Here is a 16,867-nt window from a genome sequence, read left to right on the forward strand (position 1 = left end):
TAGGACAAAGGACATCAGGAAGTCGGACCAACTCTTCCTTTCCTATGCTGAGGGCAGACAGGGCCTTCCAGTCTCAAAGGTAACATTATGTAGGTGGTTGTCTCACATTATTTCATTCATTTACCAGCTGAGAAACAAAGAATTATCTATCAAACCAAAAGGCCACTCTACTAGGGCATTGGCCACCTCGGTGGCCTTCCAATCTAGGTTGCCCATGGAATCTATCTGTGCAGCTGCTATGTTGGCTAACCCACATACCTTCATTTCTCATTATAAACTAGACATTGCTTCCAGAAACAGAGCTGATTTTGGTTCCACTGTTCTGTAGAGTCCGTTCCAATCAGCCACCCAGGATAGTAGGTGCTAGGGACGCTGTCCCAACCAGCAAGAATGAAAGCGAGATAGACAACTTAACATAAAAAAGTTATGTAACTACCATAATATTCCATGTTAATTGTCTTCTTCTTGCCTTCTTTCTTGCATCCCACCCTCCATCCCCCTATCCTAGTGGATCGAGAGGAGCTCCCTTTTTCAGATTTCATTGGCTGAACCTTCTCTGGTTGTCCTTTTTCTGCTTAGATAGCTTCACAGTTAGGCCCAAGGGGCTACTAGGGCAGAATTCTCCCTTAGTTATGTCTGGAATAGCTTTTTCAAATGAGATATGGGTAACTAGCACCAGGCATCATGGGATATGGGGTAGCCTCAAGCCAGTAAACAGCTCTCAAGCTATTGAAGATGGCTGAGTCGGAAAGAAGGCGAGAAGAAGACAACTAACATGGAACGTTATGGTAGGTACATAACTTCTTTTTTCAGTCTTAAGAAAATGTGCACTGACTACTTTTAAGTAAAAGTAATTATGCACTGTTCTGTTAAATGCATTAAGAGTGCTGGGAAGACTACTATCTCTTCTTCACATTCCATAATGTCAAACTTTATTTTTCACTGAACTGGTTGCCATTTTACCTTTAAATTTTGCATTTCCCTCACCAAAGAATGCTCACAGCTCTCACGGTTAATTGCTTGCACCTGTAGACAGCACATCTCCATGTAAAAGTAGTCAGCAATGAGAAAAAACAGCTAACAAATTTGCAGATTCATGAAGGAATCTTTGAAAATTTTCCTCCAAACAGAATGTACAGAATTCCCCTGGCTAACTGCCTTCAGCTTTAGACTTCTTGTCTCTCATTGAAAACATTTGCTAATGGAAAAATAAGTTATCTTTGCAGAACCAAGAAGCCTAGCATTTTTCATGGCTTTCATCATTTTGTCTCATTTTTCAAGGTTATTTACTTTCAAAAAACGTGTTTATAGCTTAAGATAGGAACTTTAATATACATACCCACCCTTGTAAAAGCAAAGGAAATGATCATCTTAATTCTACATATAATAAAGTCTGTGCACTTTTACACCCTACCCCACCACAGCAGCCCAAGATTACAGCATTATATTAACTTAAACTTGCTTCTGTCTGGCCTTTCTTCTCTTGTTATACTGTAAAGCCTGTATTTGTATAACTAAAAAAGTACTTGTTTACTTTCACATCTTTAACACATACAACAGTTACTGAAAAGACTCCCCCCACATTTAAAATACCCCAACAGCACACTCTACAAAACTGCTCTACAGTACAGCATGTAGTTTATATCATGAAAATGTTTATACAAATGCTATAAGAACAAAAATGATGTATAGTTAGTTCTCCCCCCCTTTAGTGTCCTTCCAAACATTAATGACATATGCTTTACAGTTCACCCACAAGTTTAACCTAGTCAGCAAAAGTCCAGTCTTTTCTCAGTCACTTTTTCCTTGAAAAGCCATATTTCACATATGTGATTGATGCTTTATAATCTATTTATTCACTAATTTCAGTGTTACTGGTCTCCATCTCCCAACACCCAACTCCAGTTCAAGTCCAAAGTACTCCTGATTCGTCTAGTCAACTCCTGTGTTTTTTTCTCTCTCTCTCTCTCAAGCTTTCACTGACAAAGCCTGTCTAAGAGCTTTATTGTCAGAAGAATCATAAGCAGTGCTCTTTTTGCTTGCTGACTCACATTTTTGTTAGATAACATTTTTTATTTCCTCCTTAGCCTGTTCTGCATCAAAAATGTCTTTGATCTTCCCGGGGGGAGGGGGGAAGGGGGGGTAAAATACTCTTGACAGCTGGATACAGCAGCTTAAATCTCACACCTGCATCTTGACATTCCCTGATTGCTGGGATAAATTTGGTTATTTTCTGCCTTGGGTGCAATGAATAATCATTTTCCACAAACACTCTGCTGCGTCCAGTTTTTAATACATTGCTTTGCTGCCACAGTTTTGTCAAGATCAACTCTTTTTGCTGGTATAAGCATGTATTTACTAATATAAGTATTGGGTGCTTCCTCATGGCCAGGTTTGGAATGTATACTCAATGTGCCCTTTGAATTAAAAAAAATTCCTGATGTGAAACACCAGCCCAGTTGCTTATTTGTGTTTTCCTGAAATGAATACAGTTCTTTACTTCCAGTTTGTCTGGAACAGCAGAACATCTCAGTTTTTCTCTGTCCTCTAACTCTACAATTTTTTTTTTTTTTTTTTTTTTTTTTTGAATTCTTTTTTATTACAAATTTTCAATCTTACACAATAGGACAAAAAACATTCCAAACAATACATCTAATTGAGAAATACATTATGCAAATTGTATATAGAATAAGAACATCAAAAACAACTATGTACAGTTCATACAATGCCCATATCAATTCCTGTATAATTCAAGTACAGCGAGATAAGGACTATTGGTTTCTGTAATATAACAGTGCTTATTTAAGTATATGTTCAGATAATATTTCCCAAAATTCCTTCATAACTGGTTTTTGTTTAATATTGTGGAACAGGTATTTGTGTGCCTTGAGGTAATTAATCGCTATGTGTTTAAATCCTTCCCATGATAGGGAGTTTCTGTTTTTCCAATTCAAGGAGATGTAGTATTTGATTAACATAAAGATAGGAATCAGTACCTTGTATTTTCTTTCTGGTACTCCAGGGGGGGGGGGGATACGAAGAATGGTAAATTCCCACGACAGGGTGGATTTTTCATAACCGATTTTTTCAATAATCACCTTCAAGGCACACCATAGGTTGTAGGAACATTTGCAGCTCCAAAACGAGTGAAGGATATCATCCGATTGGTTCGGGCAATATTTACAATTAGGGGAAAGATTAGGGAAAATTTTGTTCAGGATCGTGGGGGTAAAATACGCATTGTTCACGATCATCATTTGGGTGTATTTCATCTTCTTAAAGGGAATCGATTTAGTGCTTAGGTTTATAGCCTTCGCGAGTTGGTTTTGGTTAATATCAGGGTTGATCTTTGACCAGAATTTCGAAACATTTAGTTTGTTCTGGTATCTAAGCGTCATAATGGCTTTGTACACATTTGAGATCATTTTTTTTCCACTGAGCAGGAGATTTATTAGTGTTTTGCATGTTAAGATATCATTGTCCGAAACTAGTGGATGTTCTAGGAGTTTACTTACTATATCTCTAATTTGTCGTAGTACCATTAAGTACTTATATGGTAAGCCGAGGCTAGTTCTCATGTCAGGTATTGATTGGTGTCTAAGGGGGAAAAGATCCGAAATAGAGGTATTTAGCAGTAGGGGGTATTGCTCCAAGTTTAGCATGTTACCGTTTAGCTTAAGATTGGGGTTTAGATGAAGCGGTTGTAAAATAACAAACGAGTGTGAAAGGTTCAGAGATTTAAAGATTGCCTGTAGGGATTTTATGTTAAATATTATGTTTGTTGTGTGCTTTAGGGTCCCTAGGTTATTTTCGTTTAAAAATGGGAGAGCGGCCGGGTTGAATTTTAACGATTTAATATAGTTATTATAGAGAGACATCCATGGTGGGGTCCATAACGGTTTATTCTTCTTGTAGGACACTATTTTAAAAATTCTACTAGTGTTAATAATCTCATAATAGGTTTTAAAGTCAGGTAGGCCCAGTCCCCCCTGTTCCTTAGGACAGATAAGCTTTGAATAGCTAATCCTGACCGATTTAGGGGCCCAGATAAATTTAGAGATAGTTGTTATAATTTTTTAAAAAAAATTGTTATGCGGAGTGTTAGTAGTTGCTTGAAATAGGTAGAGAAGCCTATGGAGAATATTCATTTTAATCACTGTTGTTCTGGCCAAAAACGGGAGCTTGAGCTTAGACCATCTTATGATATCGTTTTGTAAGTTTGACCAGTGCCTGACTACATTGTCTTGATAGTAAGTGTGGTTACCTTGTGAAAATTGAATACCTAAGTATTGTATTTGCTCTTTGAATTTGATCTCTGTAGTTGATGTGATGTTAGGTAACCTCGAGTGAATGTTTAAAGGGAGTATTAAGGATTTTTCCCTATTTATCTTGTAGTTTGCTAGGTTAGAGAATATTTTGATAGAAGATAGTATTTTAATTGGGTCAGAGTTGGGGAGGGTGAAATATATGTTCAGGTCATCCGCGTATGCCGATAGGGAAATCTTTAAGTTATATATATTAGGGGGGTGGTGAAATGTAGCTTGTTTGATAAGCATGAAAAGTGGTTCCATATATAAGTTAAAGAGGAGAGGGGAAAGAGGGCAACCTTGCCTAACTCCATTAACAATTTTGATTCTGTTAGATATGTGTTTATTGATTTGTAGGGTGGTATATGCTGTAGAATAGAGAGTTTTTAATTTGTTTATAAAAGAGATTGGGATATTGAAGCATGGTAAGATAGCAAATAAGAATTTAGTACTTAGTCTATCGAACGCCTTCGATGCATCTACTACTAAAGCATATATCGGGTGTTTTTTTAATTTAGAATGATGTATCAATGCTTCTAGAAGTAAGGTCTGATCATTAGTTTGTCTACCTGGAATAAAACCCGATTGTTCGGGGGAAATAATATATGAGATAACGGCTTTGAGCCTATTCGCCAGGATCGTGGCTAGAATTTTCATGTCTAAGTTAATCATGGATATGGGTCTGTAGTTTTAATTTTTTAATAGTTCTTCTTGAGAAGCTTCATACTCAGCCGGCATCTTTTCATCCCTTGTTTTTTTTTTTTTTTTTTTTTTTGCAGTTTTATCAGTTCATCTGGATAGCTAATTAAAGCTTATTTTAGTTTTCTCAACTTTTGAGATGATGTATTTGTTTGTGTGATTTGACCATTATTTATAGTACAGATTTTTCCTTCATGTTAAATACTTTTGAACAGCTGACTGCTTAAAATTACCTGTTGTGTATTTTGTTGTCAGATATTTTACTTAAAAGTTAAAGGTTATGTTTACATTTAAATACAAGGAAAACAAAAAAAAAAACAAGAACTTATAAACATTTTCTGTTTTTTTTTTAAACAGAGATTTTCCTGAAGTTCTTCTGAATTTACAAGAAGACTATTAATATTGAATGACTAATGATACTGTTTTTTTTTTCAAGGTAATACAATGTAATCTTCCTCTCTTACAGGGTGGTCTTTTCAGTGTTTGCCTTAATGAAGAACTCTTGAATTTGGGGCTTGGCAGAACAGCTCCCATTGAAGGACTACATTATAGTTCCAAGTTGTACTGGAAACTACATAAAAGATTGCTCCAGGCAGAAATGAAAGCTCAAAAGAAGGGTAGAGGCATTTGGAAAGAGAGCACATATTGGGATTTTTTTGTTTCAGATAGCTTCAAACGTTTTGCAGTTGTTCAACAGTTAAAAAAGTTTTTTGCTTGGATCAAACTGCAGATTCAAAAGTGAAAAACTTTATCTTTCATAGAATGCTGCCAAATTGAATTTGAGGAACAAAGAACTTATGCATGTTTACTTCAGCTGCAATAACTTAATTTTTATTTAGCTTTATTTTAATTACCTGGTGCTTCTTTCTGTGTGTAAACCTTGTTTTACGTTAACAAAACTTAAGTGATAACTGAATGAAGAGCACAAGCAACAGAACTGTATTTGATATTAAAACAATCTTCACGCATTGTTGAATAATGAGGAGAGACCAGATGAGAGCTGAGTCAACAGTAAGCTGATTTTATAGTCTTGGATTGATGAGGAACTCTCTAAGAATTGTGACATTATGGATGATATGTAAATTTTACTCTGCCCATAAGCTAGCTTGTGTGAATTTGTCTTCTGTGAAAATAAGGTATACATTGGGACTGGATAGCCCAGAAATAAGATTGGTTTTGTAATTGTTAGCAGTCAGTTATTCATTTCATGTCTGCCTTTTTGGCTGTTATATGTATGGTAGCATTATAGTTTTGATTAACATTACAGCAACATAGAATTGGGAGCAAAAGTAAAGAAATACACTGTTGTAAATATGTTTATATTGCACTAAAACATTCAGCATGTTGAAAAAAATTGATCTGATGTCAATTTTCATTCAGTCATTCCTCAACTGATGGGTTCAGATCCAATACTTGGATCCAATTTGGCCATTACGATAGCTCGTGGCTTCCAACAAACTCTCAAGCTCCTTCCTTACCCATAATGCACTGTCCCTAACATATCGCAGATCTCACTTGCTGCTTTCGCTTCTAGATGTGCTCGCCATCAGCTCTCAGACTAGTTATTAAAGATAAGTGAATTTCTGATTTTTTATCCTTCAAACCTTAATTTTTGAAAAGTTCCTTGTCTTTAAAAAGTTTATCCAATTTCCTTAAGTGTTCTTTCGCTTCTTTAAACTTGACAGTGCAATCTTTACTGCTATTGTTGCTAGGCCTCTCCTTCCCTTTCTTTTTTCTCTACAAGAGTCTTGTAGCCCTATGCTGTCATAATTGATAGTTAACTTTTCCTTATTTCCTTTTGCTGCCTAAAATATGCTAGTACATTCTTACTAGCTTTTTTTTCAGTTACTGTTGGTTATAGATATTTGCATTACACCATGTTTGAAAAAAGATAAAAAAAATGTGAGAAATGTGAGCATAAGATGCTTTTCTCGGATGCTCATACTCTTTGTGTTTATTGTTTAGGGTCTAAACATCTTAACCAAGATTGTGACATTTGTCGTGGGTTCAACCCAGAGCTTTGGCTGATAGAAGAAACAATAATTTTAAAGGGTTTTTTTACCAACTCCTTTTTCTAAAGCCAATTCTGGAGTTCAGACTCCTAAGATTAAAGCTAAGGACCCTTCAAAATGGTCCAGATCTTCAGATTCCCAGGCATCTTCTTCCTTGGAACTGAGGAAAAAGAAGGAAAAAATTGGATCCAAAGTCACTTGAGATCCAATCATCTTTGGATCGGACCAGATATGTTTCAAGTTTTATAGCCTCTGAGCCGAATAAACATACTCCAGATCCAACATCCTTAGATCCTAAGACATTAGCAAGGTCTATTTGCCCAGGCTGGATCTGGTCCCTTCCAGGGTGCCTCCCCATTTTTAGAGAGGCACTCAAAATCACTTTTGGTGGTATCCTGTTGTTCCTCCAAGAGTCTTATGGAAGCAGATATGGAAAGGATGATGACATTTTTCACGGAGCAAATTCAGAAGGGAGGTCTCACGGTTCCTACCCATTCAGGTCAGGAACACCTTCCATCTACAACTCTACCAATAACAACTCCTTCTTGGACTCAACCTGTGGTTTTAGAGTCTTTGGATCTGAGTGTTCCGGGCCCTTTGGGGCCAGATGCAAAGAGAGTATTGTCTTCGGATCTGACTGTTACTCTGAGTACACCAGCTCCAGCATTTTCGGATCTGGATGACTGTCTGAGCTGAAGCATCCAGGTCTGATCTGAGGAGATAGGATCGACTCTGAAGTTTTTGGAGCTGTCTCTTCCTGTTGAAACTTCGGCACTGGATAGCTCAGCTCTGATTTCCACCTTCAGTGGATTGCTCTCAGAGTGGTGGGAGGTGCCAGAAACTTGTTTTCTCAGCTCCGTTGACTTCCTTCTCTCCTGAACGGTCTGCTTTTGAAGTTGTGAAGAGGGTTTTCTCTGCTCTTGCAGGTCGGACAGGTCCTTCCACCTCATATTCACCCTCAATGTCTCAGATGACTTTGTACCATGATCCTCAACATTCTACCCCAGAGGGACGGCCTTCCCAAAGCTTCCAGTCCACCTAGCAGGGTGCTGTCATTTCTTCTAATACTTCTCCAGTTCACCCCACCGAAGAAGTCCCTAGGAGGAGGAAGTGCAAGAGGAGGCACTTGGACTCTCCACAAGTGTCTATCACTGTGGATACTGACTTTGATGAGGGGGAAGGGTCTCTCAAATTACCTCCCAATGACATCTCATTTGAAGACATTCTTGATATCCTTAAAAGTTGGCTGCTCTGCCCAAAATCCTACTCTTGAAGAGTCAGTATTTCTGTAAGCTTTTGGGACAGGCCCGTCTACTTCCTGGGTTACTCTACCCACTAATAAACGCATTGATTTGGATTTTAGGCAGCCATGGAAAGAACCTGATACAATTGAGCCAATCCCTAAGAGATCAGACAGGATTATGGCTCCACCAGCAGGAAGAGATTACTGGAGTAAAGGGGTACCACTTGATGCAATAGTCATGGCAGCAGCTACAAAGAAGGAACTCGTGGGACACAGTTCCACTGTCCATCCCCCTAATAGAGAATCTAGGGAACGGGACAGATTTGGTAAGTGAGTTTATGCTTCAGCAACTTTTACTGCCAGATTGCTGAACTACTTGGCACACTTTACAAGACTGCAAAGAAATTTGATTTAAAGAACTATCAAAATATCTTTCTGGTACTGAGACTGCTGAGACTCGACCTTCAGTAGTCTCTCAAGTGGCTACCTTTCAAGCTATATCCAGTTCGTCCATGAGGCTCATCTCACACACTGCAGAAGGCATCTCAAGGGCTGCTGGTTCAAGTATTTCCATCAGGAGGCATGCCTGGATGTGCCTGTGTGATTTTGTGGAGCTCCTCAAGTCATCATTCATCACTGCTCCTTTTGACAGCTCTTCTTTGTTTGGCCCCACTCTAAAAGACACACTCTTCAGGTGTGAGAAAGATGGAAAGAGCCTTTCTGCAGTGGGTGTGTGTTTTTCGACCCCTCAAAGGACCTTTTCCAGGAATCAATGGAGACATTGAAAGTCGTAGTTCAGGATGTCTCAGGGTCCTTTCCAGGACACAGACATGGAGGTAGCTCCCCCAGAGGCAGAGGGGAAGCGATAATGGTAGAAGATGCCCCCATGGCAGTGGAAGCCTACAAAACTGAGGGTCTTGAGATTCCTTTTCTGACAGACCCTTTCAGTATGCCTGAAGGGAGGCCTGATTGCATTCCTCTGGAGGCATGCAGGGATCACTTATCTCTGCACCTGGAAGCCTGGTTAAACATAACAAAAGACACTTGAGTGCAGAGAATTATTTCCAGAAGTTATGTTATTTCCTTTTCCCTACCACCTCTGTTGTCCAGAAAAATATCAGTGTTCCACCCAAACAGAGGCACGCAGCAGCACTAGAAATTTAAAAGCTGCTAGAAAAAAGAATCATCCAAAAGGTCCCACCAAACCAAATAGAATCTCGAACTTACTCAAGATTTGTTTTAGTGCCACAGAAGACAGGGGACTGAAGACCAATGTTAGATCTCAGTGTGTTGAACAAATCTGTTCAACACACCAAGTTCGGATGGTCATGGTTCAGTCCATTCTGCTATTTCTGAGCAAGGATGACTGGATGTGCTCAATAGACCTTCAGGATGCTTACTATCACATAAAAAATGGACAGGCGATCCAGAAGGTACTTACACTTTCATCTGAGAGCCAGTCACTTTCAGTTGAGAGCACTGCACTTTGCCCTCACCACAGTCCCCAGGGTGTTCACCAAGTCTAAGGCAATGGTAGCAGCTCACTTGAGACTGCGAGGATTCCAGGTGTTTCCATATTTAGACAACTGGCTTATTACCACCTCGACCAGGCATCAGTTGATACAAGCACGGGATCAAGTGTAGCAGACTTGTTCAAATCTTGGAATAACCATCAGTTACAACAATTCTCAGTTACAACCATCTGAGATATTGGAATTCATTGGAGCAGTGTTCAGTACGGCATCTCTGGTAGCATCTCTTCCTGTTTCAAGATGACAGACAATAAGGAAGCAGGTCAGGAAAATAATTTGCAGTACCAGAATTTCAGCCCAGTTGATTCTGTAAGCCCTGGGATCAATGTCAGTAGCAATAATTTTAGTTCCTTTAGCAAGATATCACATGAGAATTCTGCAGTGGATGCTAGCAATACAATGGTCAATGCTGTAGGCTAAGATAAGAATAACTCATGTATGCAAATGGTATCTTTCCTGGTGAATGCAGTTGCAACAGCTGTTACAAGGTCATCATTTCATTCTCTCTCAGCCCAAATCCATAGTGACCATGTACACTTCTCAGATTGGGTGGGGGAGGCATTTTCTGGGGAAGACGATCCAAGGCACTTGGTCCCCCAAAGAGGCCAACTTGCATATCAATGTTCTGGAAATGAGAGTGGTGCTTTTGGTGATGCAAGCATTCCAAGACTCCCTCCCTCACAGGGCAAATGCATTCCAAATGACAACGTCAGTCATTTAGTATATCAACAAACATGGGGGAACCAGATCTTATTCTGTGTGTCGAGAAGCCCTCAGAGTGTGGCAATGGGCAATTTCTTCCAACTGCTTTCTAATAGCAATGCATATTCTGGAGAAGTCCATTGTGTAAAAGTGGACAAATTGAGCAGGTCCATCTTGCTGCCTCATGAGTGGTCTCCAACAACAAAGTGATGGAAATGATTTTCAAGCAGTGGGGCTGACCCTGCTGCAGTGTTTTTGCCCATCCCCTAAACAAGTGCAGCAGCTTCTTTGCCATGATCCCGCCACTGGGGGAATCACCAAGGGATGCTGTACTCCAAGATTGGCCCCCCAGTCTTCTGTATGCTTATTCTCCGTATCCCCTCATTCCCAAATTCCTTCAGAAAGCAGTCAGATTGAAGAGCAAAGTCATCCTTTTTGCACCTTACTGGCCATGACAGGTTTGGTTTCCCTTCCTTTGGCCTAATCTTCTATGCCCACCTTGGATTCTGGATCCAGTACCAGGCCTTCTGTCTCACCCAACAGCCGTGGTTCACCCAGATATCTCAAACCCCAAACTAATGGCATGGTTTCTCCAATTCCTTTAATAGCCAAGCAACAGATGCTTTCTTCCCCTGTTCGTTCCATACCTTTATCTTCCCACAAATCTTCTGTTAGGAAACTTTATAGGAGTAAATGGAGAAGTTTCATTTATTGAGCAGAGCAAAATCAGACCCCTTCTCAGGTCCAGTTCATTCTGTTCTTGAATTTTTTAGGGAGTTTGTTTAATGAAGACATTAGTTCATCAACTATTAAAGTTAACTCACAGCAATCTCTAACTTGATTATAGGAATTCAAAATTCTTCCATGGCTTCCTTTAAATTATGCAAAGCCGAAAGGTACTTTTTCTGTTAACACCTCCTTATAACGACCCCATACCACCATGGGATTTAAATTTAGTACTGAAAGCCTTAATACATTCTCTCTTTGAACCTGCAGCTAAATGTGATCTAAAATTTTTGACCTGAAAATCTGTATTTTTAGTTGCAATTACATCTGCTAGAAGAATTTCAGAACTTCAAGCATTATCTCCTAAGCCTACATACTTGATTTTTCATAAGGACAGGTTCACCTTAAGTACTAATGCTTCCTTCTTGTGTAAGGTGGTGTCAGAATCCAACACTAACCAATCCATTAACCTGCCAGTTTTCTTCCCACATTTTACAAAGAAATGAGAATATATGCTGCACTTACTGGATGCTCTTAGACAATTGCATCTCTGCACAGAACAAAAGATGTTAGAAAGATAGATAAGTTATTTGTTTTCTTTGCACATAAAAAGTTGGGCGAATCAGTCACAATGGTAACTAACCAGATGATTGACGGATTGCATTTATTTTGTCTGTAACAAATTGAATCTACCTGTACCAAAACCATTAAAGACGCATTCAACCAGATCTATGTCAACTTCTACTGTATTCCACTCTAGAGCCTCTATGGACGATATATGTGTTTCTGCAACTTGGTCAAATCCACATGCCTTTATCACTCATTACAAACTAGATCTGGTCTCCAGGGGAAGGGCAGCCTTTGGCACAGCCGAACTCAGGAATAGCCTTCCTTAGAGTCCACCCAGGGATTTAGGTAGGTGGGGACTTTGCCCCATCAGTTGACAAAGAATGAAAATGGACAACAGAGATGGAACGTTATGGTAAGTAAATTACTTTTTTTTTTTTTACATTAACTAGATTAGACATATTTAAAACACATTTTTGGCACACTAAAACTTAGAACTGCTGAATGTATTTGTTGTGCTTTAGAATACAGATCAAACTGCTGAAAACATGTTAAAGTATATTAAAGGAACCAGATTCATCATGTTTATATATGTAATAAATTACAGATTTATTGCCAAATGTTACCTACTACTGCAAGTTATTTAGGTGAGAGGAGTATTAGCTAAAATGTAATGCAATTACCCTTTCCTGCTGAGACTATCACACCTGAATGGATTACAAACATATATGTCATAGTACTTTACATGCCTCATGTAACATGACATGACCAACCTCTTGCCATAATAACTTGTTTTATGACTATATTTAATGTTGTATGTTATTATAACATATTTTTTTTTCCTTGAATAAAGATATGTAAAGATGATACACCAAAAGGAGCGGTGGTAATGGTGATCTTTGAAAAGAATGTACATAGGTGGTTGCAAAAAGTGCTTGAGGAAGATTCAGGTTTATGAGGATATCAGAAAAAAGGCAACCTTAACAAAGGAGAATCTTGGGGAGGAAGAAGGAGGCGATGGGATAAGATATCTTTTTCTGCTTTGTTGGGTAGCATACTGAGAATCTGCAGATGTACTATAGGAATGGGACAGGAATACAACAGCTAGGCCAGATTTTTTTTTTTACTTAGAAGCAGCAAACCAAGATTAGTAATTAAGGTCAGAAGAGGCTTAAAAGACAAAAACGTATTTTGACTGGTGCCATGCCAGTGCAGAAGAGAAAGTCCCCAGACTGCTGGTAGTGCAGCATAAAACCATAACAAAAAGTGACAGTGGAAAAGGAGAAATAAGAATCCATAAAAATCAATACTTGTTAAATAAACAGAATGTAATCAATAGCAGATGGATACATCTCGATAGAGATTTAGTTAGTGACTAGAAATAAACATGGATGCCAAACAAGGTAGAGAGAGAATATAGAGACATTATGCTGCAACATGTGAAAGTCAAGGTTAAAAATTAGAAATTCTGTCTAGATATATAATCCTATGAGAAGGTGGTAGCAGATTCTTTATCAGACAACTTCTAAAATAGTACAGAAATTTCAAATTAAAATAAAGATTTGACTAAAACCTTAACTGGACCTTCTGAGGGTGCAAGAGGTGGCTAAATAAAAAAGTGGGGCATGAGGGTAAATACCACCTGCTGCTCAGGTAGCAAATTGCCTTTGAATACATTCTCATCATGTTTGTTATTACAGAGTCACTTATCCTGAAATAAACTGTGCAATGCAAATATGTTTCAACATCTGTGCACATAGGGCCAGATTCATAAACTTTGAATGCTACAGCACAGGCTTGAATGTAGCACAGAAGGTCACATGATGTCATGTTTGATTCATAAATGCCATAAAAGCCATGGAGCAAGATTGCTCAAGACCACTTGTGTGAACCTGCTTCATTGTGCCCCGATCACCTACACCTATGCTAATGACCCCATCCTGATCAACATTCACCATTCTGAAAAGTATCAACAGTGCTGTATGTGCTAGGCCGCATAGTAGAAGCTAGTGGTCTCCAGCAGCAGCCATTCTAATATTCTTTTGACCTCAGGCCTTATATCGTCTAAGAAAGTGAAATGGGAGCCATTCCTCCACAGTGTTGCCACCTGCCCTTTCTCCCCACCCCACCCTTAGACCATCTGGAATTTCGCTGTTTAGTCTGGTATTCTGGTCTTTAAGAGGAAGCGCTACTTTTTACAAGCTTCATCAGACAGCTAGCAGATGTGCTGCTGGCTCAGAGAGAAATTTCTGTCCCTGGTGCTGTTTGCTTAGCTGTTGCAAGCCATCCAAGACACCAAGACTGAATCTGTCATAGCATGACACAGTATGTCCCTTCTTACCAATCTCACCATCAGCCAGCCACACAACATGGAGCCAAAGTCATTAAAATTAATAACTTAAAAAATGACTCCTGGAGTCATTTCCCTGTTTTACCATTTTATTCAGAACAGTTAGTATGAGTCTGTTTCTGTTCAGTATTTACTGGTCTGTAGAACTACAGCTGGCTCACTTGATGCCAGGTGCCATTCCCTAAACTGAAGGCCATAAAGTTGAAGAGCAAGAGAAGGAAAACAGTCAGTCTGATGTTGTGCTTTACATTCATTCTTCAGCGACTTGAGTCTCGGATCTGACTCAGCTGCATTTACAAGATTCTCATCTCCTGCACTGAAGCTCTTCCCTCTGCTATACCTCAGATCTTGTTTGGCACCATATTGCTACAAACACAGATCCCTGTATTTTTGGGTATTTTTACATTACTGTAAGTCAAATTTTTATCTCTAAAATTTCCTAATCTGATGTTGTCAATCTTCACTTAATCCTTGACTGGGTTCGGTTCAGTATTTCGTAACCGACAACCATTATTCCAGCTCGCACCCTCCAAAACTCTCAAGCTAAGCCTTACCCATAATGCTCCTCACAGGATTACCTCAGATCTCATTTGCTGCATTCAGTGCTAGATGCGCCTATCAAAACAGCTCTTGAGCAAGCTAATTCTACTTTGTTGTAAGTGAAATTTCTCTTATAATCACCTCTTTAGTGACTTCTTTTTTCCTCTTTTCCTGCTTTCGTTCCTTAACATGAGTAGTGCTTTTCTTGTACATACCATAGTTGGTATTTTTTCTCTCTCTTACTGTTAAGATAATTCTTTGTACCATTGTCGGCACCTTTTTTTCTCGCTTTCCTTCTTTACCATTTGGTAATCTTTCATACCATTGTTGACACCACTTTTCCTTATAAAAAAAAATCTAATCTTTAGACTATAATTTATTAATTTTCTTTCTGCCTTCCTTCTTGATTGTGTACTTTTGGAAATGGCTGAGCAAAATAAGGGAACTTCTAGTTTCAAGAGATCCCAGCATAAACTACCTAATTCGGACAGACACTCCCTATGTATGTATTGTTTGAGGCTGGTGCACCTTCAGGAAGACTGTGCCATCTGTTGTGGCTTCAGTCACCTGGCCCTTATTGAGAGGAAAAACAAGCTTATCCTAAAAGGTCTTATTAAAACTGCTTTTGATGAGGCCATATCTGGTTCTCCAAAGTCAGAAATGAATGTTAACTCTCCTCCTTCATCTTTTTCCTCATCTAAACATGGACATTCAAAGAAGAAGAGCAGCTTGGTGCCATCAGTATCTTTGGCAGCATTATCAAAAATGTCTAAAACTTCCCCGTTTCCTACAGTTTCATCGGAATCGACTGGGGAAAAGACTTCACCTTTGGTGCCTACCTCTGCACCGACAGCTTTGGCACTGTCTACTACTGCTATTTTGGAGCAGACATCTCCGAAACCAAAATAATTTTTCTTTAAAGACAGGCCACATACTAGGTATTCTCCCTCACTGGACCCTTTCATAGACAGACCTCCAAGCCCCTTGGAGAAACACAGATCCCTGTTGGTCTGTTCAGTCCATTCCACCAAGAGCCTCATGGAATCTGATATTTTGAGGCTGGTGGATCATCTCTTGGTGGCAACGGGATTGTCCACTTCTGCGGTTCCTAGTTTTTCTAGCTCTGGAACCTTACCTATCTTGACTTCAGTGATTGCTCCTCCTCTGACTCCAACTGAGCCCTCAGAGTTCATGGTGCCTACAGTCCTGGTTTCATCTGTCTTGGTGCCGGTCCGAGTTACTTCTCCAGCGCTGAAAACAGCCTTGAGCTGTTCGGTTCTGCCGGAACCGGAGATGACTTGGGGTCATAGCTTCATTGCCAGTTCTGGGAGGCATGGTTCCACTCTGGTGTTGTCAGAGCCGTCCATCCCTCTCAGAGCATCGGCACATGTTAGCTCGACACAGGCTTCTTCAGAGGTGGCCTTGGTGCAGGATGGGGCCACAGTTCCAAAGGAGTCTGTTTCTGTTCTGGGCTCCCATTCCTGTATGGGGGGGTCTGCCTTCCAAGCCATGGACAGGGCATTTTCCACTGCAGGCATTCAGTCGACACCCCTTTCATTAGACCAACAGCCCTGCACTTCCCCTCGCCTGGAGCTTCCTCCAGCCTCTACTCTAGGGCAGCGGGGACTGAAGCTTCAGGATCCAACCATAGTGGCCATGTTCTCTTCAGATACCTCTCTGGCCCATCCCACCAAAGAGGTACCTCTAAAGAAGAAGTGCAAGAGGAAGCACTTAGACCCCCCCTGAAGAGTCTTCACTGAACATATCAATTTCGATGAAGGAGAAGGTTCCCCAAGGTCACCCCTGGAAGATGTCTCCTTCAGAGACATTCTAGAGATCCTGAAACAGAAGGGTGGCTGGACTTCCCTTCATTCCTCAGAGGAATCTGTATACATAGAGGCTTTCCATGCCCAGCCCTCTACCTCCTGGATCTCTCCACACACTGACGTTATGATTAAATTGATTGCACAGCGGACTTGGAAGATACCTGATTCTATCAAGCCAATCCCAAACAGACTAGAACATATTTTGTCAGCTAATCAGCATCAGCAGAATTGGGCAAAAGGAATACCAGTAGATGCCGTGGTGGTAACAGCAGCCACCAAAAAGGAACTTGCTGATGAAAGTCCTACTATCTATCCGCTTAATAAAGAGTATAGGATGATGGATAGATTCGGGAAGTGTGTATA

The 16,867-nt window shown here is 39.8% G+C and overlaps 1 protein-coding gene across 2 annotated transcripts in view; it reads left to right on the forward strand.

The window, feature by feature from the left end:
• Nucleotides 1-11,949, forward strand: part of CCHR4.PART1H3orf33 (chromosome chr4.part1 C3orf33 homolog) — a 566,094-nt gene extending 554,145 nt beyond the window's left edge. For both annotated transcript variants that reach the window (XM_044070505.1, XM_044070506.1), the window contains one exon: nt 5,473-11,949. In XM_044070505.1, the coding sequence (XP_043926440.1) occupies nt 5,473-5,748 (276 nt within the window). In that variant the 3' untranslated portion in view covers nt 5,749-11,949. The remainder of the gene's footprint in view (nt 1-5,472) is intronic.
• Nucleotides 11,950-16,867: the final 4,918 nt, after the last annotated feature.

This window comes from Protopterus annectens, chromosome 4.part1 (assembly GCF_019279795.1).
Source record: "Protopterus annectens isolate FY-2018-M chromosome 4.part1, PAN1.0, whole genome shotgun sequence".
Classification (NCBI taxonomy): Eukaryota; Metazoa; Chordata; order Ceratodontiformes; family Protopteridae; genus Protopterus; species Protopterus annectens.